At 39.3% G+C, this 25,422-nt stretch overlaps 1 protein-coding gene across 1 annotated transcript in view; it reads left to right on the top strand.

The window, feature by feature from the left end:
- Positions 1-25,422, top strand: part of LOC116899052 (roundabout homolog 1-like) — a 573,719-nt gene that overhangs the window by 403,299 nt on the left and 144,998 nt on the right. Inside the window, exon 2 of the mRNA XM_032900524.1 lies at positions 12,791-12,874. Coding sequence (XP_032756415.1) covers positions 12,791-12,874 — 84 coding nt within the window. The remainder of the gene's footprint in view (positions 1-12,790; positions 12,875-25,422) is intronic.

Raw genomic sequence — 25,422 nt, 5'->3', positions numbered from 1 at the left:
AATAAAATAGGTTATTTGTTTATTTATACTTTCAGAATTCTGAACATTTTTTGGTAAACCCTTAAACAATTAATCTGGAAATGGCTTTTGCAGAGCCCCTTCCTTTCAAATGACCATGTGCCCTAGTGGTCTAATAAGTATACTATGACGGAGAAAAAAGAAATATTGCATGCTGTGTTTTCAAATCCGTGTGTGTAATATAGTGATTGAAATGCATCCCTGCGCTCGGGACAGTAACTCACACCAAAAACACCCACCATTGGGAGTCTGTAGTTAGAAGATTAATGCAAACTCAAGCACAGGCTGAACACCGAGCTAAGCCCAGCCCGAGCCAGAGAACGAGACTGTATCTCAAAAGACTACTTAAAGAAAAGGAAATAAATAAATGCATTCTCGTTCATGGGACCATAATTTGTAGTGGGTAAGCCACAATTTGTCACAGTTTTTTCTGAGCTACGTGGACCACCATCTCAGCTACAGATCCATTTCCTAGTTGCCTCCTAGAAAGAAAATATTCCGAGAAGTGCCTCCTATTTGCCACCAGTGAAATGAAGTGAACGGAAAACTGGACAGGACCATTGCTGCCCAGAAAAGATCCGTCCCCACTAAGTTACTCCCACCGCCCACGAATGCAAGCAGTAACACAGATGGCCTGAGAGATCTTGAGGTCTCTGATTTGGGGGAGTCACCCTTCAAGAACCGCTGTTAGTGAACGCATGTACCCAATGACATAAAAATATCTTTGATAATAGTCTTTGGCTTTGCACATTTCCGTCGACTTACAATAATAATGACTTATGAAAAATATCCCAAATGAGACATACTTTCCTGTGAAAGACACCTGTCGTGTTAACGCCGGTGATGGTGACATTTCCACTAAAAATACAAATTAAAGACAGCAAATCAAGAGTGAAAAGTAAAAAAAAAAATAAATAGAATAAATATTTTTTAAAAAAGTGTTAAAAGGAGAGGGAAAAACCAACTTGTTACTGACGGCCTAGGATCGAATCGTCTCCGCATAACTACTTACATGTAGCATATTTGCATAACATTATACAGACTGGAGAGTCAAAGGTCGTTGGTTAAATTTCAGTTTGGCGTTAGGAAGTAGAAACATCCAATGACTGTGAGCTACCTAGACTGAAACGACAGAGTCAGACTCAAGTGCGGATTGGTCAGATCATCTGTGCTTCTGATTCTTTAAAACCATAACCATCGCTGCGCAAACCTTCCTCCTGAGAAGTGTGCATGGGGTGCAAAGAAAATAACAAATGGGCCTTTAGAAAAGAGAGTGACCCCCACTGCCACTGTGGACTCACACTGAGGGGAAATCAATGCGGCTGGATGAATGGGGAGGAAGCCTCATTCTCTCTCTGGTACTCTATCCGACACAGCTAATCCCGGTGACCTTTGGAGAAGCTGGAGGCATAAAACGACCTCAATTTTCAAAAGCACAATTAGAATGAAGAGGGAAAAGCCGTGACTGTGGTTAGAAAAGACAGACAATGAAGAGACTGTGGAGAAAATTTGTTCCCTTAGCAGTTAGGTGAATGCAGCCTTGAAATGGCCTTAATAGTCTCAGAGGGATGGCTGTCATGGCTCACCCAACTCTTGAGGCAGGTCAGGTGAAGAGATGTCTCTCAGTTGCCTCAGGTTTGGCTCACCTCATATTCAGGTCTCGGCTTAATGGATATAGAAGAAGGGGGCAGGACCTGGAGCCTCTCTGACTCAGGGAAATGCTCTTTTTTAATGAAGAAACTAGTAGAGTGAATACAGTGCTCGCCCACACACTCCCCATTCCCCGTCCCTGCCTTAGTAAAGAAATTTCAGTAAATTCTATCTCTGAGCAAAATCAACCAGGCAAGGAGGCGAACTCAAACTCCCTGAGCCGAAAGGAAGTGTGGGGTCTTGCTGCGTGTCGAAGTTGGCGATCCTGTGAAAGGGCTCTAAGAAGAAGCAGTGCTGAGCACACAGAAAATATGGCTAAGAGAATATGAAATTTGCAAACCCTATATTCTACTGAATTTTAAAGTATCTCCTCTATAGGCTCCAAATTGTCATGTTAACACAGAAGCAGAGTGTGCATTTTCTCATTAAAAGAGGTTAACGTATTATTTTTAGATGCCTGTTTCTGTTTTCTAGTGAGAGAAAGAGAGGGTATAGATTTGGGTGAATGGGGAGGTAGAGAGGTACAAGCCCCTGGGAGGACACAGAGGACGAGAAACTATAATCAGAATATACCTCAGATATAAAATTCTCTATTTCCAATAAAAAGGACAGGAATCCTATTCTTTAAGTAAAAAAGAAGTTGACATTTAAAATATGTGTTTTAGTTATTAAAGACTCTGAGGATTTTTTACTGTGTTTGCTCTTGTGTGTCAGTGTGTGGGTATGTGTCCAGAGCCCATGGTGCCCCAAACAGCTCAGACCTGGGGCTGCGGTGCAGGCTGCTCCGAGCCTCCTCATGTGAGCGTTGGGAAGAGAACTCGGGGCTTCTCCAAGAGCAGAGTCTCCACTTTAGCCCTAAAATAACTTTAAAAGAAACCTTTAATTTGAAACACTAATTCTCTTAAATAAACTAACCAACTGATTTCCAGCTAGATGTTCGGGATGGTAAAAAATCTTTACAGACTTCACTCATTTGATTCCTTTGTAACATACCTGAGAAACACATATGACTTTACATCTTATTGCTAGTGGGAACAAAGCGAAGGAATAAACAAGTAAATATTTGAAGTAGCTAAAGACATAAATAGGGGAGTAACACCTAAACATATTATTATGTAGAGAACCTAGATTAAGTAACAATTAACTATTTAGTTTTAAGGATTCCAAAACACGGGTTGGGGATTTAGCTCAGTGGTAGAGCGCTTGCCTAGCAAGCACAAGGCCCTGGGTTCAGTCCCCAGCTCCGGAAAAAAAAAAAAAAAGAGAGAGAGAGAGAGAGAGAGAAAAGGATTCCAAAACACTAAGTATATAAAACAGTATCTGAGTAAATTTAAGAAAGCATCTAGCTTTTACATCACTGATCATGGCTATTAGTGCACCAATTGCAAGCAGGCTTATTAATATGTTTGGGGAAATGATAAGTTGGTGTATTCTATGATAAAATATAATTCAAAGCCAAAGGAAAGGACATTGGGGTTGTTGATCAGAGTCTCAGATATATTCATCTCTTCTCAAGTTGTAAAAAATGAATGATCCTAATTGTTCCTGATTCTCCAGCACAACTTAATTTTGATAGAGAACGAACATTTTGTTAATTTAGATATTACTATTGTGTCCTTCTTGCCACTTAAATGTATTCGAGCGTGCTCTGGGGGCAGCTGGGACACCACCTGTTAACTGAGTTCAAGCACTATTTAATTACCCCGTGCTGAAGTTACCTTATGCTTTGACTGGAAGGGAATAGAAGGGTGGCAGATGCTAGCTCAGTAAAGAAAAGCCTTTGAGTACCAGGACAAAGTGGGTGGAGAGAATAACAAAAAAAGCCAACAGACGGAGCCGGCCACAGATACTAGGTAAAATGAACCGGAAATTAACTCTCACATATAAAGTTCAAAACAACCAATCTCAGAAGATTAAATTCCGCCCCAGTAAGGTATCTGTCACATCCCATGTTCCAATCTGACCTGAGGACTGTACATACATAAATACAGGACCCAACCAGACAATCAGCTCAGTTCCTGATTATACAAGTTAGTGGTCATCACTCACAGCCTCTCTGAAAAGCTCTGTGACATTCTTACACCAAACATTCAGACATCAAAGGAATAAAAGCATACCGCCGTGTTGAAGAATAATTTTCCCGATTACTTTAAGAGCTCGACTCTGTCAGGGTTTCTGTGAGGAGAGATCTGGAAACAAATGGTTATAAATTATAAGTATTTCTCCATCAATCGAGCAATTTCCACACTGAAAGCATTCTGCTGTGGTGTTTTGTTGAGTTAAGTGGCATTTTAATGAGTTTTAAAGCTTCTTCCTTGCTTTTGGGTGCTCTGTCACAGCCATAGCCCTTGATGCGATTGCTTTCCTAACATTTCATAGAAATGCTTTCTGCTGCCAGAGTTGTTATCCTTGCATCTCTCATTCTTGTATCTAAATACGTGTTGGATGTCAGCTACTCAATACTACATTGGCCTGGTGGACCCTGATGTTCCTCTAGAATGAATATATATATTATGTCAATCATATCCCCAAGTAACAGGCTACCAAGAAAACAAAAGTAAAATGCTCAGTGAAAGCTATTTCTTAGAATATATATCTAATGGCTGGAGAGATGGCTCAACGATTAAGAGCACTGACTGCTCTTCCAGAGGTCCTGAGTTCAAATCCCAGCAACTACATGGTGCCTCACAACCATCTGTAATGGGATCCAATGCGCTCTTCTAGTGTGTCTGAAGACAGCTGCAGTGTACTCATATAAATAAAAAATTAAATAAATCTTTCAAAAATTATATCTAAGAAACATATTCTTAGAAATGTATAGATCTAAGATATATAAATCATATAGATAAAATTATATAAGAAATATAAAAAATACTTAACATTATTATTAGATTTTTACCTTATTAAATATTTTACTGTGTCACTAGGATGGTGAAGAAAGCCCGGTATTGTGCTCAGAGAGGCTAAAGCAAAGACTTACATAATTACCTGACCTAATTGTCCACTGCTTGGAGAAAAAGCCACCAGTCTGTTGTTCCATTCTTTTAAATACAGTATTGAAATTCCATCTAGTTCCTAGCAATTGAGTCAAAAGGATGGGAGACATAGCTCAAAGAGCAGTGTTTTGAAGGCTTAAGTCATTTGGAATCAAATTCCCAACCTACAGTTTACCAGTTACAAAGGACCAGGACCCAGACCCTCTGTGTTCTTTAGCATCTGCCTCTCAAATGTAAGACCACAGTGAAAATCAGCACGTTTATGGTCTTGACAGACTAGAAAAGTACATTGAGAAATAAATGGGCATTTCCACCTTAAATAAACTTTAAATTATATGAACAATATTTGTGATGACAGTCAACTTTTTCTTCATTTTAATTTATTCGGTAACCTTATCACATTAATAAAAATTTTTAAAATCATTTTTGAGATAATCTTATGAAACTTGTACTTTCATATATTACTCACATCCCAAGTCATAGGCTAAGATTGCCTATCATTAAAATCATTTTTCTTCACACAAACAGCAAACGTTTCAGAATTTTTCTCTTCTCAACAGTATAAGGTGACATTTTTAAATTTTGAGGAGAGATTCAGTAGCTAAACTTTGTATTGGAATGTCTGTCTTATAACAAATTTAACATTGTGGTTCATTTTACTAAGCCAAGTTTCTATTAATTATTGCCGAGAATAATTCTTATAACCATAGTTCTTCTGAATTTAAAATAAACGTAAGGAAACCCCTTGATTTTCCAAATACAGTAAACACAAAGATGATGGTCAATGTTGATGATGACCATGCTGCTGCTGCTTTGACAAAATCATTTATAAAAATGTAGTAGGTGGGTACGGAAGTGAAGCATTGGAGAATAGAAAGCACAGACTGTTCAAATATAAGAACCTAGGTATAAGGTCTAAACCCCCCAGGCATTGCTGTGTACAGCAGTAACCCCAGCACTGGAGGCAGAGGCAGGAGGATTCCCGGAGTTCATTGGCCAGCAAGACTTTCTGTTGGGCAAATTTCAGAAAGACTCTGCCAGAAAGGGACAAGGAGAAGACTGGCAGAATGTGATTCCCACATCCTCTTCTTCCTTTCCCACGTAGGTGTGATGGCCTGCACGCAAACATGCACACAGACATATATACAACACAAAACATGAGAGAAGAAGCAACGTGTGTGAGGACAATTCTCGTGACATGCATCATGTCTGATGTTCTAAAAACAGGGTTTTCTGCGTTTTGGTTGTAATTTGCGTTTTACAAGTTACTTCATTCTCTGGATTTTTGAAGTGGGTACTAAGTAAAAGCAACTCCTTTTAAAAAAAAAATGAATCACTTTGTTCCTTTACATTTCAATTGCTATCCATCCCCCTTCCCGTTACCCCTTCCCACACCCCCATCCCATCCCCCCCATCCTCCTCCCTTTCTGTGAGGGCGCTCTTCCACCCACTCATCCACTCCCTCCTCACTGCTCTAGCATCCCCCTGCGCTGGGGCATGAAGCCTCCACATTGATGTCAGGTAATGCCATCCTCTGCTCCGTGTGTATCTGGAGCCATGGCTCCCTCCGTGTATATTCTTTGGTTGGTGGTTTAATCCCTAGGAACTCTGGGTTGTCCAGTAGGTTGATACTGTTCTACCTATGGGGTTGCAATTCCCTTGAGCTCCTTCAGTTCTTCCTCTAATAGCTCTACCATTGGGGTCCCGAGGCTCAGTCTGATGGTTGGCTGTGATCATCTGCATCTTCATTGGTCAGGTGCTGGTAGAACCTCTCAGGAAAGAGCCATGGCAGGCTGCTGACAGCAAGAGCTCAAGTGCTTCTTGGTGTCAGCAATAGTGTTGGGGAGGTGGGCAGAAAGGAAGGGAGTTCGTTGGTGTCTACAGATGGGATGGATCCCTAGGTGGGGCAATCTCTAGATGGCCTTTCCTTAGGTCTCTGTTCCATTTGTAAAGCAACTTTTTTTTTTTTTTTTTTTTTTTTTTTTTTTTTATTAACTTGAGTATTTTTATTTACATTTCGAAAGGTTATTCCTTTCCCAGTTTCCGGGCAAACATCCCCCCCAATCCTCCCCTCCCTTCTTTATGGGTTCCTCCCATCCTCCCCCATTGCTGCCTCCCCCAACAATCACGTTCTTGGGGTTCAGTCTAGCAGACCAAGGACTTCCCTTCCACTGGTGCTCTTACTAGGATATTCATTGTTACCTATGAGGTCAGAGTCCAGGGTCAGTCCATGTATAGTCTTTAGGTAGTGGCTTAGTCCCTGAAGCTCTGGTTGGTAAAAGCAACTTCTAATGTTAATTTTCCCACTAAATCTCTGTAACAATCCTCATATATCTCTTTTTTATCCCACTTCAAATGAATAGAATAAATAATAATGCTTACGAAATAATCATTTTGACCATAAGTGACACAGGCAGAAGTCAAAATTTAATTCCGATTTGATCCTGTAGGATTCTGATATAGATTAAATCTTTACAATTTTGGACTTAATTTTGTAATTCATTGCCCAGGTTTCTAATTAAATGTTCTCAGTACTTCATTTAAAGGACCCATTCCCTGCATTCCTCTTGATTAGTAGGAAAGAATCGATGAGAATTGATCCAATTTGTAGAACACAATTCTCATATTGATAGTAGTTTGTATTCATTTGCTCTCCCCTAATCTTTTATTAATGGTCATCTTCAAAATGTCAATTAATGCCAAAGTGTGGTGCAGTGATAATTCAAATCTATAAAGAAACGAGTTTAACGCTGAACAATAGACCAGAGGGGAGATCTTATGTTTAATGTAAATCCTGTGAGGTGACCCACACTGAACAGAACCAGGTAGTAGAAACATGCTAAGAGTGAAAATGCTAATGTAGGAGGAATTTCGAAGTAACTGAAACTGTTTATATGAGCAAATGAAACTCCAAATTAATTAGTTTGTTTGTTTATTAAGATAGTTTCTCACTCTGCAGCCCTGGCTGTCCTGAAACTTTCTGTGTAGACCAGGCTTGACTCAAACTCATAGAGATTTGCCAGTTTCTGCATCCCAAGCAAGTGTTTGACCTACTGAGCCTACCTTTGAAGTTCCAAATTTGAATAGCATAGTTGTTTCTCTTGGGTGTCTACATTTCCATAGTTGAACCTGTTTACCAAGGCATGGTGAACAACTTAGAGAAATGTGAATGGTGGGCCAGGGCCACCCTATGAAAAGAACCATCTACATGTGTGAGGGGGAAGAGAGGGGTCAGGGCAGCAAATTCCAGACTTGCTTAGTTGACACTAAGTGACACTCAGTGACACAATGGAGCACACTTTTACTTGTGATGTCTCCATAGTAGATCCGTTGCTAACATGTGCCACCTACTATCTCTCGCTCCTTACACAGTATTTTTCTCCACCATTTAAAGTCAGAAAGACCATGATGCCACCTCACCATTTAATTATTCTACCTGCATAGTCTAATAATAGTAGATATTGTTCTCTGTACATTTGATGCTGGGTCTTAAGTTTGATTGCATACAAGTCAAACACGGCATGTGTAGGAGTGAAGCTGTGCTGTACACAATCGTCTTCTCATTCTTGGACGCCTACTCTGAGGAGACTGAATTTGATTATTGAGTTAAAATGGAGACTATCTGATGCAGCCATTATCAATGTATATTTTCTCCTTACGATAAACAAGTGATTTCTGAGGTGATACTTTGGTACTTGGAAATATACTGTTCTGTAAACTCATTCCACCAAAAAAATTTAAGGCTGCATGTTGCTAGTAAAAGGATACAAAGTTCTAGTTAGGCAAAAATAATACATTCAGGAGCCCTATTCTGCAATGCAGTGAGTGTTATCAACAAGGATGTGCTGTTGATAAACATCGAGGGCAGATTGGATCTGTTTTCAATATGAATGTATTAATTTGCCCTATCAAGCAATTCTAAAATGTAGACATATTTTAAATTTTGTAGCATGTAATAGGTTACATATAAAAAAATTTCCATCAATCGAAATGTTGAGTGAGTTGTAATTAAATACAATGTTTACTGGAAAGTAATGATTTCTAGTGTTTATTCCATTTATAGTTTTAGTCTTATTAAATATGTAAAATATTGTTATATATAATCTTATATATTATTGGTTCAAGAATGCTATATAGCCCCACATAGAAGATAAAGTCAAGCAAGTCATTTTTTATAAATACTAAGCCTAGTAATTATTAAATCTAGAGTTGTTTGTTCCCCAGATAGCAGCATTTACTGAATTATGAAGTAATTAAAATATCGTTCACATTAAAGTAAAATAAGTAACCGACAGGCAGGATACTAGGAGAGGACTACATTGAAGGGACAGCTGAGTCCTGTTTACTAAGGGAACGTTTGAAATTGCTTGTTGTAGACATTAAGTTGAATTGGCTGTGGACTATGATTACGCTGTTGGCCGAGCATTAGATTGGATGATTAGATTAGAACTGAAGTTGAGGGACAGAGAATACAAAGAGCAGATTTGTTCTTAACAAACAAATGAAAACCAGGATTTCATAACAATGAAGCCGGTTGCTTTGGAAGATAGTGAACACCAGATAGGAACTAACTTCCCTGGAGGAGAATATGTCACCGGAATTGGTCATGAAGATCTACTTGCCGTGATACTTTATATCTAATATAGGCTTCCTAAAGAGAGGGAGGATACAAAGCCATCTGCGTGCATTTATAGTACTTTCCCTCCAGTACATGATACTAGTAGAGAAATGCTTTTTTAAGCATTTTCCAGTTGTTTTTCTACTTAGAGCTAATCACTTAATTAGAATTTGCCTTCATTAATTCATTTGTTAACTTCAATTCTGTGTAAAAATGAAAAATGAAGCACCTGCCCTGAGGAGGTTATGTCTTCATCTTTGTAGCGTGCCCGTGAAAGCCCCCAGTACCTAGGCATTTATAGAAGACATGTAGGCTTACACTAAAAACAGTATTTACACTGCCTTGAACTCAGGCCGTTAGGACCCTAAACTCAGACTCTACAGAAAAGCCCTCCTACAAATATGCTAACAGAAAATAACCTCTCACCCCTTTGTCTTCTAGCCTGTGGCTCAGAAATCAATACAACTTAACAACAAGCACACACACAGAGACACACGCAAAAATAAGTATCTGTCTTTTTGACCCACCATTCAGCTTCCAGCTCACACAAAATGAATCAACGGGGTATTTTATGTTGTCATTATTATTTGACAAGAAGAAGGAGAAGGGAAAAAAATTAGGGAAGCTAGTAAAAATGGATCCTTCAGTTTCCTTTCGGCCCAGCATGTCTTTAATTAAAGGCAGTGCTAGATAGGCAGGAGGGTCTTTGTAGATATGGTAAAATTGATTGATTAATACGCAGACTAATCTTTTCTAAGCCTAAAAGGAGGCTCTAGCATGGTGGGTAGAAACTAGGAGGAAAGTTTACAAAGCACCAAGGATACATTAAGAGTTGTATGAAGGTTTTGGGTTTTGGTTTTGGTTTTTGTTTTTTTGTTTTCCTTTAAGTAGATTCAAGCAACTCATTTCAATGATAGTGGACCCGCTTTCTTTGTTTCCCTGGATTTTAAGAAAATAATTTTCATTTCCAGGAAGGCATCAGTAGTAACAAAAGCATAGAAAGCTATACCACAGCTTTTTGATACTACCTAGACAAGACAACTTAAGTCAGTCACAGATTTGGAAGAATAATATCTGTTTTAAACAAACTGATCAGAAATAGTGCAACCGCCTTAAATTAACTACCCCTTCATAAGGGTAAGGGTTTACCTTGACTCTGCTTGTTACAAAAACTAATTAATCCATAACACTAGAGTGACTCTGCACACACTGTGCTTTTTTAAAATAATATTTGAAAAAAGCAGGATCGCACCCTACCTTAAAGGCCTTTTAAAACACATGAACAGCATTTTGTGTGTGTGTGTGTGTGTGTGTGTGTGTGTGTGTGTGGTGTGTGTTGTTGTTGTTGTTGTTGTTGTTGTTGTTCACTCTCTGTGTCAGCCTCTATTTAAACCCCTTGAGTGAGCGAGGTTACTTACTTTGTGGTCCTTTAGTGTAATAACTAATACTGCCCCCAAATTACCCAGTGAGACCCGCTTCCCTGCCTGTCTAACGGATGAAACACGCAACTCTGACCTGAGCCTCCATGCATTTAGCATGTTAACAAGCCACAGAGCCAAAGAATTGACGCGCACTGCCTGACCGTTTCCAAAGTCACTTTCGAGACTAACCATGACAAAGCTATCCCTAGAGAGAGAAGGATAAATAAAGCGAAGTGAGCATGCCCCGTGTTTGTCTGCACAGATCCAAACCCTTCTCTTCCACCTTAACCACAGCAGTTTTCATCCTTTGACAGATACGGGAGGGAGCACAGAGAGCAAGAAAATGAGTGGGAATAATAGTTAGGTCCTTGCGGACTTGTGATAGACTTTTTTATTCCTTGTTAAAAATTCCGAAGTGATTCCTGAATAGCTCTGCCCGAGACAAACTATGTTTCCCTAACTAAAAACAAGCAGAGACACAAAATTCACAATGTCTGTGATGTTCCTAGAAGAACATTACCTGTGCGTGGTTACTGCCTCATGGGTAAGGGACTTCCTTTCTTTCCTAAGCTCACAGCTGCTGGTCCCCAGAGTAGAATCCTCTGCTGATGCTGTTTAAGGTAATAAGAGCCCACAGAGCATTGTAACTTGAATGACCTACGATTCCACACTATTTGACTTAGAAGCTATAGTCTATTGTTTCCCAGTCCACTTATCAGCAGTGACGCAATAGGGGATGGTCAAAGGTACCTAGCACATTACAGGTATTGTGGTGTTTTACAAAAAATAGAAGATATGTTTTGGTAGAGCAATAGTAGGATGAGGTAAGAGGGATGCCCATGCTGAGGCATCCCTTCCCTTGAGGTACCAGCCATAAGCGGATATAGTATGGAATCGAGTTTATTTAGAACATGGGAAGTGGCGTTGGGAAGGGGGTAGAGCCAGAGAGAGGGAGGGAGGGAGAGGGAGGGAGAGAGAGAGGAGGCCGTCCAGGAACACGTGGAGAGGGGGATGGGGAAGGGGAGGAAGGGGTGAGGGATCGGAGGGGCAGAGAATAAGAGAGTAAAATAGTAAGGGAGAGAGGAGGGGGTGAAAAGCCCCTTTAACAGTGAGTCAGACATACCTGGCTGTTGCCAGGTAACTATGGGGCGGAGCCTAGAAGGAATGCTAACTAATAAGACAGACCGGTACCAGCATCCCTAGACTGCTGTCACTCACAGACTGATCTGCTCCTGAGTACCAGACCTGAGTGTTGAATTCGGCCTCATCTCTAAAATTCTGCACAGGAAAAAAAAAGTTCAATTCCAAAAACATTACAAAGCATTTTTCCTTGAGAAAATTAAGAATTCATAGATGGTGGTACTTATATTGTCGGTTGCAATAAAGACTTTAAAGCAATCTGGGATGCCTTTAAGTCTTCAAAGAAAAAAAATTCCAAGTCAGGTGCTATTTTACCCACACACTCATTCAATTCTTCTCAGTTCTATTCTAGGAGAAATCGTTGTCTTCCAAAGACATAGGATGTGCTTGGCTTTCTTTACTGTTTTTTTTTTTCTTCCCAAGGAGCATTTTTTTTTTACCGTTCTCCTGCCTCCACAAGACCCTCACCCGCTCCCTCCTGCTCTCATCTGAGGTACAGTCCCTGGAGTCTGTAATTGCCAGGAGATGAAGCGATGATGGGGAGTGATCACAGTCAATAGCTTTGATTAACAATAAGGTGGAAAATTAGCAATGCTAGCATTCAGCCACCCTGCCCTCTCCCTCCTCCATATGCTCCCTCAGTCATGCTGCCGGCCTCACAGAGGGCAGTCGGAGCCCCTCGCCAGCTTTGAAGTGCAGCAAAGGTGCAGGCAGTGCAGAGAATTAGGGAGATTAAGGGAAAAGGAAGAAAACTGTAAGCATGGTGCTGAGACCTGCACAGGGCTCAGTGTGCTGCAAGAAGGGCAAGGAAGACGTGTGCTGTGTGTTGTCCTTGTGTGTTTTTCTGTCACATGTGGATTTACTTGTGTCTGGACATGCTGTGATCGAAATGGCAACTACTGTTACTTCTGTGACCCCATCAGCAGCTCTGGTGTTGTTTCCGACAGACCCTGAGGACCTAGAGAGGGGGAACGACAACGGGACGCCAGCCCCCACCTCTGATAATGATGACAATTCGCTGGGCTACACAGGTAGAGTGTCTCTTTCCCGAATGCTAACTTGAAATGCTAACCCTGAAATGTTTCCACCTCCATCCATCATCAGCCACCTGTGCAAAATTTCTAACCATCCCGGCTTCCAGCTTACAGCCACAGCTTCTAGTCCTCATTTTCCGACTCCACTCTGTCCTTGCAAAGTCTTTCTGCAATTGTAAATGCACTGGGGAACCGAGCTGTGCCTTAAAAGTGCAGGCATAGCCGCTGTCTATTTTTAATAGAAAAGAAAGTTTATCGTTCTGAAACTTGAATGTCATAAACTTATGGAAAAGAGAAATTTTTCATAGCTTTAATATTTCATTAAATTAGCTTCAGCAAAAGGTAAGACAACCTACGAGTGATTACATCTCAAAATTAGCTGTGCTTTTAAGCACACTCTTGAATGTGACAGCATTCATAATGACAACTCTAGTTTTGTTTGGATGGAGGCATTGTTATCTTGACAGGCGATCTCTTCTGAAGTAGACACATGTATACATCAGCATAAAAGTACAGATTAAGTTAATGTGTCTGAGAGTAATTTCCATACAGAACTCTAAGAACGATCATTGGTAAAATACGAGAATGTTCCTGGCATAATTTCTAAATAGAGTTAGAAGACTAATTGTGTAAATGACACAATTACCATCTCTGAGATAATTTGAAACTTTAGACAAGGCTAAAGAATAAAAGGTACCGCTCAAGTCTTATTGAATGAGATAATAAGAAGGCTGGAGGGATAGTCTTTATTTCGTCCTTTTTGAGGTGCTTGTCGACAGGGCTCTCCACAGAGGCTGCTGGGCAGTGTGCCGGGGTAAGCTGTAGAGAGGAGTACAGCGGGGATGGCAGAGAGCATGCATCTGTGTCCTTACAATTCACACAGGACTGTGCTACACGGGGTGAGCCACGAAACACATTTCACTTTGTTATAAACCAGTATTTGCTGATAATTTACCTTAGGAAGATCTTCTGTTCCTTCATATAACTATTCCTCTCCACCTTTAACCCAATCTTTGATTTGGAGTCTTCGGAATGAAAATCACAATTAACAACACCTTTGTTAAAAATTGGACAGGCCTGCATCTCTCTGCTCCAGAGGAGTCCCCTTTCTTGTTTTCCTCCTGAGTATAGAGAGCAAGTGACTAACTGACCAAAGTTTATGGTGATGGTAAGTTTGCGATTTTTTTTCCCAGAAATGTAGCAAGAGAAAGAGGTAAAACTGGCCTCCTTAACATCACACATAAACCAGGGTACTTTGTATTTAGGAAAGGAGGAATTGGAGATAGCATTCTTTTCGGGGTGTTCTCCTCCCCTGGACTCACTCTAACTGGATAAGCTGCATTGTTTAGATATAGTAATGGGGTTTCTTCTTTGTCTTTTATAGATCTCCTGAATGTTATATATAAGTCATGTTACAGCATTGAATTAAGAGTGCTTAAATAACAGAGCGCTTAATGTTAAGTGCTGCCTTTAAATGTTTTTATTTCTATGTTTTTTCTCCCTTGAGGGACTATCATATGAAATTAATGTGGAGTCATAAACTTATAGAGTTATATTTATTCCCTACAAGGAAACAAATTAAAGCAATAAAAATTGCAAAGTGAATAAAAATTAATCATCTGAATCACCTTTTTCTTAAGACTATAACTAATACTTGTGAAGAGAATTCACTCATACACTTTGCTATAGGAAATATTTGGTAATTCATCAACTCTTCCATGCTCTGAATTAAACACATACCTTGTTTCTCTTTTATTTAAATAGCTATTTATTGTTTTATTTATTCATTAAATTAGTTACTCAAATTGATAAGAAAAATAAAGTAAAAAATATGTTAGCCCCTTGATGTTTATGATTTAAAAAAAAGATCATAGGCTTAAAGAGTAAAGTAACAATTCAAGGCATTGCTTGAAATTATCTATAGCCTTTGTGTGTGTGTGTGTGTGTGTGTGTGTGTGAGAGAGAGAGAGAGAGAGAGAGAGATATTCTTCAACCTCAGATAAGAGTTGCTGCAATCTTTATACATTAGAGATTACACATTCATAGGAAAGCGAGATGTCCTATATGTTCAGAAAGAACATTTCGCATTTAATGTAAATTACCTGTAGTTTTGAACATCACTAGTCCTGCCTGTATCAGTAAATATTACTCAAGAAACAAAACATACCTATTGAGCAACATGGAAACTAAGTCATTAGTTTGAATTAGTTTCAAAGCAAACTTCCTTTAAACTTAATCAGCAAAGCTACCAGGAAGTGTGCACCAGCACCATATTCCATACAGCATCTGTAAATGGCAGTGAAAGCATATCCTGTGTCTTGTTATTATATGTTCCCCAATATTTTATATGCACATGTTAAAAACAAGATGTACAAATTTGAAGGACACTTTTAAGAGACATAAAACAATCTCTTAAAATGGCCATGTGCTTAAAATTAAAAATTCACATCTACCCTCCTTCGCCTATTTAATTTTGAACATCTTTTTTTAGACAAACAGCATCCACTACACCTAGTTTGTCACACTAATGCTTGCTTTCTCTGCCTCTCTCTCAAATCATTTGGGACCGTTACTGTCAAACTGACTTGTCTTTGATTCTATGGACCCCTAGTCACACACATGAATTTATGTTTTCATTAACAACCTAGTTAACAAATGTTAATCTTTTTTTGCGAGTTCCCTTTTATATCAAATATTCTGCTTATCTAAATTGTTGAAGTGATTTACTTTAGAGCATTGGGTAGAGTGGAAATGTGGAGGTTAGGGGCAGAGATGTATTGATTGCACTTTTCCTTATCTGTAGCAAGTGATATAAGACCATGTAATGTTTTCAAATACTTCAGTTTCACTCTTAGCAATCAATAAATGCAAAGCAATTTCTAAGGTGGCACCATGGTGGGTTATTAAAATGGACTTGTGCATTATTTATAGTGAAATAGCCCATTTCCTGTTTAACCAAGCATGGCATAAATATTAGGGGTTATTTAACAGTTCACAGCAGATAGCCTTTGTCATGAGAATAAGGTAGTGAGGATTTCAAATTAGCACTTTATGGAGTCAGACACAAGCCCAAAGAAGTTGAATATATAACCATCAATGGCTTTTTCAAGATTTCTCAACGAAGTACCTTGGTACTTGAGTACACAAAATCTCAGTATTGTTGAAAATAGGAAATAAATGTAATATGTCTGAGAATTTACATTTCTGGAATAGACATAATCCAGGTGAGATTTACAGCATCCTTTGTGAAAATTTCAATCATAAATGAATCAAGGCTCATCCACAAGTAAATATTAAAAATATAAGTGAGAGCCAATATTCCCTGGTAACATTCACAATATAGTTTGGAAACAGTAATTAGAAAAAAATCAAATTACATAAGAAAATCTATAAATTCTTTGTATATAGTGTACTAAGTATACTCTTTGTCCTCATCACAACAGATAAGGGGGTCCTGCCGCTTTTGTAATACCAGATTGGAAAAAATTCAAATTTGCATATTTAAAAACCAAAAAACTAATCATCAGGATTGTGTCCCCGTCAAAGTAAACTCTAACCAAGAAATGCCAGAAATGCCTGAGTAATTTCAAATGACATTAAAGCCTCCCACCCCTTAGTAGCACATCCATGTAAACTTTGTTTATAGTTTCTTTCAAAGAAAAACTAAATATATGTTACCTTACATAGAAAAACAACATCCTTATCAAATTACATGTTACCCTGAACAAACACAATGGGATCCCCAAACCATATTCTGGAATCTCAGCTGTGATGAGGATGTTGATTCTTAGGTCTCTCTAAGCTGTGTGTGTGTGTGTGTGTGTGTGTGTGTGTGTGTGTGTGTGTGTGTGTGTCTGTGTGTGTGTGTGTGTCTGTGTGTGTGTCTGTGTGTGTGTATCTGTGTGGGTGTCTGTGTGTGTCTGTATGTGTCTCTGTGTGTGTGTCTGTGTGTCTCTGTGTGTGTGTCTGTGTGTGTGTGTGTGTCTCTGTGTGTGTGTGTGTGTCTGTGTGTGTGTGTGTGTCTGTGTGTGTGTCTGTGTGTGTGTGTGTGTGTGTGTGTGTTTGTGTGTGTGTGTCTGTGTGTGTGTGTGTGTGTGTGTGTGTGTGTGTGTGTATGTGTCTGTGTCTGTGTCTGTGTGTATTTGTGTGTGTGTCTCTGTGTGTGTCTGTGTGTGTGTCTGTGTGTGTGTCTGTGTGTATGTCTGTGTGTGTGTCTGTGTGTGTGTGTTTGTGTGTGTGCCTGTGTGTGTGTCTGTGTGTGTGTCTGTTTGTGTCTGTGTGTTTGTCTATGTGTCTGTGTGTCTGTATGTCTCTATATGTGTGTGTGTGTCTGTTTGTCTGTGTGTCTTTGTGTCTCTGTGTGTGAGTGCACATGTGCACATGTGCACATGTGTGTATGTCCTGAATTGACTTATATATGTGTTCATGTGAGTGTGGTGTCTGCATGTATATGTTTGCTTGTGTCTCTGTGTGTATGTGTGTGTTTATATGAGTGCAAGGACACACGTGCCACACTGCACATATGAAGGTTAGAGGACCGAATCTGGTGTAGGTCTTTGCCTTCCATCTCCTTTGGGTTTTTCTGTACTATTATGTATGCCAACATAGCTGGCATATGAATTTCCAGGTACTTCCTGGCCTCTACTTCCTACCTCACAGTAGGAGCACTAGGATTATAGACACGTGTGCCATGCCCAGGTTTATTGTTGGTTTGGTTTGGTTTTTTGTTTTGTTTTATTTTGTTTTATTTTTCTGGATTTGAATTCATTTGCAATACAGGACATTTCCAAGTTCCTGTTTCCTTTCATTCTTAACTTCATAATTTAATCAAATATAAACTCCATTTTTCTATGTGTTTTTTTATTTATGCATTGCTATAAATAACCAGCAGGGCAGTTTTAGGAGCAGCTCCTTACTCCTTATAACCCTGCCTCACAGGAAGACAATATTACTAAAGCCAATAATGTGAGAGGTCCTTTCAAGACTATACAAGTGAATTAACCCAAATTTCTTGCCATATAAACTTCACAGCATCTTCAAGTTAAATAAGATTGAGTCTTTTATCTGCATATAAGATCTAGTTAGAAATGAAACAGTTCAGACAGACTCTGAGCACCCACATAAGTAGCTCAAAACCTCCTTATGATCTCACTTCTAAAGAAACCAATGCCCCCTTCTCTTCTCTATCATCCTTCTGTATACATGTGGTACACATACACACCCATTCACCAAATAAAATAAATCTTAAAAATAAAAGCATAGGGGCTGGAGAGATGGCTTGGTGGTTAAGAGCACTGATAGCTCTTCCCAACACTGAGTTCAATTCCCAGCAACCACATGGTGGCTCACAACCATCCATAATGGGACTGGATTCACCCTCCTGGTGTGTCTGAAGAGAGTGACAGTGTAGTCATATACATTAAATAAATAGATAATAGAAAAATAAAAACATAAACTTGTAAAAGCTTGATTTGGGGAGGAAAGTCCCATGTAATAGCTCCTGATGAATTGCTTTGCTTTGAACTTCTGAAAAATTGCTGTTAATCTTAATATATATATATATGTACATATATATTCAAATATATGTTGATAAGTACGATCTTCAAAAGGATAGAGCATGCATGTATTTTTAAAGTAAACACAATGCTATACGCAAATAATTGGGATTAAAACTATGACGCGGCCATATTGATGGATGAAGTCTCACATAGCTCTGGCCCTCCGTGCTGAGTTACAGTCATGACTGCTGAGAAAGAGGAGGAGAAACTACGTCAGCTAGCAATCAAGACGTCTGATTAGTTAGCCAGTTCAAGCAGTCAGCAAAACACATATACCAATAAGCCACACTGAATGAACTAACGTCTTGTATTTTTGAAGGTGTGTGTGTGTGTGTGTGTGTGTATGTGTGTGTGTGTGTGTGTGTAAAATAATAATAAATTAAAAATAAGAGACAATGAATTTGAAAAGGAATTGTGGTGGAGAGAGATTTAAAGAGTTGGAGGAAGAAGTGAATAGGGTACTCTGTAAATACAGAACCCATATGTGAAGTGACATATGAAAAAAAAGTTTAGAAAGGGCACGGTGGCACATGTCTTCTATCCCAGCACTTGGGACTCTGAGGCAAGCGTATCTCTGAATTTGAGACCAGCTCATCTACAGATGCAAGTTCTGGAACAGACCAGGCTACACAGAAAACCCTGTCTGAAAAAGAAAAGAAAAAAAAACAAAATGTTAAAAGAAAGTTTTAAAAATAAACAACTTAATTGTTGCATCTACAACTAAATCATTGGCCAATCTGAAAGTCAGAATAGACACCAGTTATTCATTAATTCGATGAGGAAATTAAGACTGAACCACTCTGGGCCTTGACTGCAGATGTGGCTTTGGAAATGACTCTCTACTCATCAAAAAAAAAAAAAAAAAAAATGCCAAGCTCAGAGCTTTGCCTAGGGCCCTGGGCAGAATGTTATTGCAGCACTGCATAGAGGCTTCTTGAAATTTCTCTCCTTATTTTATTTAGTTTTATGATTTATAGAAAGGAAACATTCTTTGAAATTTCAATAGTTTCTCTTAAAAAAAATCAAAAGAGAATTAGCTAGCCTTTCCTCATTTCTAACGTCTACAAAGATGTTAAGTCAACAATATGTTTAGTTCACTAAGTAATATAAATTTCTTCAGGGGTTGGGGATTTAGCTCAGTGGTAGAGCGCTTGCCTAGGAAGCGCAAGGCCCTGGGTTCGGTCCCCAGCTCCGAAAAAAAGAACCAAAAAAAAATAAATAAATAAATAAATTTCTTCCACAGTTAGTGAAAAGCAGCCCATTTCAACTTATCCTAAAAGAATTCGTGCATGTAAGGCTATGCAACAAGTTTGTACATATTCACTGGTCAGACATTTAACTGGTATCTTATATTGGCCAAGAAATTCTTATAAAGCATTTTCATGAGTTCCTTCTGAACTTCATACTATGTATTTTGATCATATTTATTCTCCAATCCTCACAAATCCCCTCCCATTCCCTTTAATTCCCCAGCTTCCTGTCCTGCACCCACATATCCAAAGAAACTACGGAATCAGTTGCAGGTCTGTGTGGGACTGGTAACAAGTTCACAGTAACAGGTGACACCAAAATGTACCACAGAAGCGCCACAGCAAGTCTTATCTTGTAGAAGCTTCTCGTGTCAGATGGACTGTGTTTCCAGTGTTTTCCTAGACGGTGAGATTTACCATCGTGACATTAACTTTCCTAGTTACAGCTGTGAATTTGGCTTCATGGCCATGTGGACTCTCTATGTAATATTGACATAGTGGAGAATAGGCATCTAGTATGGCTCTTAGAGAAGAAGGTCCTATAAATACTATAGTCTAGCCAATAACCATGGTAGACTAATAATGTGTGTAATGATTTCCATCTTCTTCCAACACATACCCCTTGGAAGAGACAGAACCTTAACCTGAGGTTAAATCACCCTCATGGCACTAAACGCACTAAACGCTCTAAACGCTCAGTTGATCCTCTTCCCGTCACTGAACCAGTACGTCTTTCAATTATTTACTGAAAGAAATTGTTCCTTCAGAATCAGTGCTGTATGTGATTAGCTGACATTTATCAAGGGTCTTGATAAGGACAACAGTCTGAATTAAGAACACTCATGCACTAGCAGCTGTTCTAGTGGAGAGGAGAGGTCACTTCTCCATCCCTATGTAAGAGAATTAAGTAGAAGTATCCGACTTGTGTAGACACCATGAGCTGCTGTACTCTAATGGCCCAATAGCATTCTCGCTGTAAGTAGATGAAGCACTAGGTATTACTGGCGGCCATTTGCTTTTTAAAGGAAATGCCATGGTTTCATTCTAATACATGATTTGTACTTCTGCTGTCTTTGGAAGGTTTTTTCATAAGGCAATCATACATGTGAGCAGCGAAGATAAAAATTGAATGACATTTACAGAATATTACTGGTTATGTGCAGGAATATGATTTAGAAGAATTCGTCTAAAAATTAACAACCTCAGAGTCTGAAATCACTTCTAAGGGTCTGTTTCATATCTCTATCTGAGAATTACTTTTGGCACATGTTTTGACTTCTGTTTTTTAATATGGCAAGCATCTTCCCAGCTTGTTAGCCACTGTTATGGAATCAATCTAGAATGTTTCCAGGGAAAGTATGTGACCATTGGTTCTCCTTCTCCTTCTCCTTCTCCTTCTCCTTCTCCTTCTCCTTCTCCTTCTCCTTCTCCTCCTCCTCCTCCTTCTCCTTCTCCTCCTCCTCCTCCTCCTCCTCCTCCTTCTCCTTCTCCTTCTCCTTCTCCTCTTCTCCTCCTCTCCTCCTTCTCCTCCTCCTCTTATTCCTCCTTCTCCTCCTCCTTCTATTGAAAATAGATTTCCCCTTTATATAATACATCTTGATTGATGTTTCTCCTCTTTCTACTTTTTCAAGTTCCTCTCCCACTCCCCTCTTGTTTGCATACATCCCCTTTCTATCACTCTTTGGAAAACAGACAGGCTTCTTAAAAATAATAATTAAATAAATAAGATAAAACAAAACTAACATATCAGGATAGGACACAAAAAACAAGTAGAAAGAAAACAGCCCAAGAAAAAGCACAAAGTACAGATATAAACTCAAGGACTCATCCATTTATACACTCAGGAATCCCATAAGAACAATAACCTGGAAGTCACAGCTTTGGCATAACATTATGAGACAAGAAACCTCTGGTGACACCATTGCGTTCTCTTTCTGTTGGCCATCTACTACTGAGTAGGGAGCCTACATTTAAAAGTAGTTTGCTTCCTCGATGAGTCTCCATTGGGAAAAACTAACCATTCATTTGCAAGTGGTTATCAGTTGGAGATAGCTTTTGGATTAAGGACAAGGGCATGTGTCTCCTCCTTTCAACTCTTGGACCCTTGGCCTTCCAGCTTCTCAGGTGCACACCCTTGAAGGCCCCATGCATGCTGCCCCCATCTTCCTTTCTTATGTGCTTTGATCCCATTAAGACAGAGAGCCTTAGTGTCCTTCATCCCCTCTGGGTTTTTTGCCTCCTCTTCCGTAAGCTCTGGGGTTAGGAATTTGAAGAAGACATCACATTTAGTTTGGAGTGCTCTAAGGTCTCTCGCTCTCTGCAAAATGTCTAACACAGGGTCTGTGTATGTGTCCCTGTCTGCTTCGGGGGGAGTTTCTCTGAGGAAGACTGCGCAAAGCACCGATCTATGAGTATAGCAGGATATCGTCAGGGGTCATTTTATTGCTATGTTTTGTTTGTTTGCTTGCTCGCTTGCTTGCTTGCTTGTTTTTAGAGAAGTAGTAGTTGGTTTTCCCCTAGGTACCAGGGCTGTCTCACAAATCTTTGGTTGTTAGTTGCCTGAGCAATGTCAACTCTGACCAGCGATACAACATTTTTATGTTTCCCAAACTTGCTGAAGGTTGATCTTATTTTACCTGTACTTGTTCTATTTTATGTTGTCAAGTTTCTGTGCAGAACTAATGTTATCTAAAGGGCTAGACATCAACCACACAAGATCCACAGGATTGCTGGACTTCCCTTCAACAATCTCCAACCACTCCCTTTCCCAAATTACAAGACAGAAGCAACACTTCAAAAGGATATTATACTGCAAAGATATGATATATACTTGCTTTTTTATAAGACTTAGGGATCTATGCAGTGGCTTGAACACAAATTGATAGAAAGGCTATGTCCCACATTAACAGAATTAGATCTCCTAAAATGCAGCCCAGAAGCAGAACTGCTTGGTTACACAAATTGGATCTGTAAGAGCCTTCTTTGCTCTGGGTCACATGCAAAAATGAAATCCTCATGGTTCAGCTCATTAAAATAAAGGGATAACTCATCCTCTTATAATGTATACATTCACCTAAATCCGAAAGTAACTAACAGACTTATTTACTGGAAGTGAAAGTCAAGAAGGAACCACTTGTCTTGAACTGTGTGGAAAATATTCTGTACTCTACTAAATTCACAGACTGTAGACAGTACTCTAAAATTTCGTGAGGTTTACCTCTCCCTTTCTGATATTCTTGTACTTTTACCATTTAAGAAAAGAAACTGTTAGTTCCTGCTGAACAAGATATAAAAACATAGACACATGAAAACAGTAGTCCAGGTTGAAGATACCCAGAATCCCAGGATAACCAGGAGTTGGGATTTATAGCAAACAGAACTTAATTTGAGTGTTTTTGCCATGAAATCTCTGAAAGTCTTAGGAGCAAAAGTCATTGTCATCCCTAAGATCTGCCTCTCTTCTCAAGCAGAACAAACTTCATTAGAGCTAAAACAGAATCCATATGCACTGCGCATGTCACTATGTGACACTGGCACTGCTGGCTTGTTTTCCCAGAGCTATGGTATTTCGTTTACTATTTTATATGTTAGGGAAGCGTAGCTATTCTAATGACTGCATACTATCAAACTATATGTCAGAGACCACGTGCTATGCTGATTCAGCAATGTGTTCAACAGTTAAAAAAATAGTCACACTAGAGATTGCCAGGGACACTAGCAGGCGAACACAAACCAACCTTGTTCTTCATGTAGAAGCCAGTAGCGTTCTAGACCTCCAGGTATCAGCAATCTATATTGTATATCTGTTTTATTATATCAGGTAAATTGGATTCCAATAAAAGTTCAGAAAGAAAATAATAGTGTTTAATATGATAACCTTCTACAGTTTTATTCAAACCACCAAGCCTGGTTTTTATTACAAGGCTCCTTCGGGCTTGGTAGTCAGTGAGAACCCATACTCCAGCAATCTGTAGAAGGACTTATTTTTCAATACATAATTCACATCAGATATTTATGCAGCGGGCTTCAGAAGAATTTTCACTTGAAATGTAATTAAATCATTATAAACCCCAACTATTTCAATTGTAGGGAAATATGAGCATTCAACCATAGCAAAATGTTCTTGAGATTCTCCTGATAGATAAAAAGACAATTCCCATCCTGAGAGTAGCTTAACTGCTACCATTTCGCCGTGACTACACGCACTGAAACCATGGATAACTTCAGAGCTGAGGACTTTTCAGTGTATTCTTGAAATATGAAAATCTATAATGCTTTCCATAAATATAAGCAGAACTTTGCCCGGAAGCCTGTTGTGTCCAACTATTAAAGGCAATGCTTTCTGACTCCTCCCTCTGAGAGGACTGAAGAATGTGTAGTAACCATGTCACAAACGATAAATTCACTCAAACATTTCTATCCGCCTGCGTCAACATTGACCAGTAGAAGTGTGGGCCAGCTGTAAGCCACATGTACAACTCTAAATTGTCGAGCATCCATACTTTAAAACAGAGTAAAAAGAAACAAGTAAAACGGCTTGCAAACCTTACGTTTGTTTAGCATATATGGCCAAGATGTCATCCTTTCAACATGGAACCAATAAAAAAAGACGGAGTGGAGATGCTTCACTCTTCCTTTTTGCACAATTTTACACTTCAAAACATCTTATTTTGAACTTGCCACATGTCAAGTGCCTGATACCACATGAATTCTTCCCCTTTTTTTGCTGCCAAAGAATTTCTGGCATCTAAACTTTATTTACTAAAAACATCATTTGGGTCTTAGCTTCAGTTGATAGCAAGTACACAGTCAGAACCATTTCCAGCTGCTCAAACTAACTCTTGAATCAAAGTCTATTCCACATGCTGCAACCTTAGCGGATGCTGCTTGGACACATTTAAAATGCTATCCCTTCGATACTCTCCAGGTTTCTGTTGGTATAATTTATCAAACTGTAGTAAGTTTCTTTTCTTCTTGAATCTGGTGTTTCTTTATTGGAGACTGAGTCGTCTTCACCACAGAGGTAACGAAGACTTGAAGCCTGGTGTGGAGTGGATGAGTCTTCGTGAGCACGTGCACTAAACTTAAATCTCTCAGCAAGGCAGATCCAACTTGCTACCATGGGATGAGTGGCCTCTCCTTCTGGCAAGGGAATAGAGGGATGATTGAGTTTTTGAAGGGTTGGTGCTCAAATCTATCTGAACACACACATGCACCTCTGTTTCAGCTTCTACTCAGTGGTCTGTCTAGCCCTCTTATGAGCAAAGCTAAACACTAATTTCGCATTGCCTTGCATGCTGAGACGTACTTTCAACTACCACAGCCATAGAGCTACAAGACATACGAAGAGTCTTTGTGTCCTTAGTTCAAGAAATTTAGGTGAATCATAATAATTAATTATATGTAATAATATATAATTATATAATAATGAATTATAAATAATTCATAAGCATCGGGAGCAAGAAATTCAACAAGAACATCATTTATTCTGTTTCGTATGCTTGTTATAGAAGCAAGAAAATTAGCAAAAGCCTTGCTCAGTTGTTCACTTTGGCACAGGTGACAACAACACAGAGGCACTGGGTCACGATTGCTTCATTATTGATCACATTGATATTTCACTCATTGCAAATCTAGCCGGTGAGATAGCAAATCTCAGATTCCCTGCCAAAGGTACAGCAGCCAGCGAACAGCGTAGATTACACAATGGGCCTCACTCCTGCAACCTGTCAGATGG

This window comes from Rattus rattus, chromosome 4 (assembly GCF_011064425.1).
Source record: "Rattus rattus isolate New Zealand chromosome 4, Rrattus_CSIRO_v1, whole genome shotgun sequence".
Classification (NCBI taxonomy): Eukaryota; Metazoa; Chordata; class Mammalia; order Rodentia; family Muridae; genus Rattus; species Rattus rattus.
This window is presented reverse-complemented; position numbering and strand designations above follow the sequence as displayed.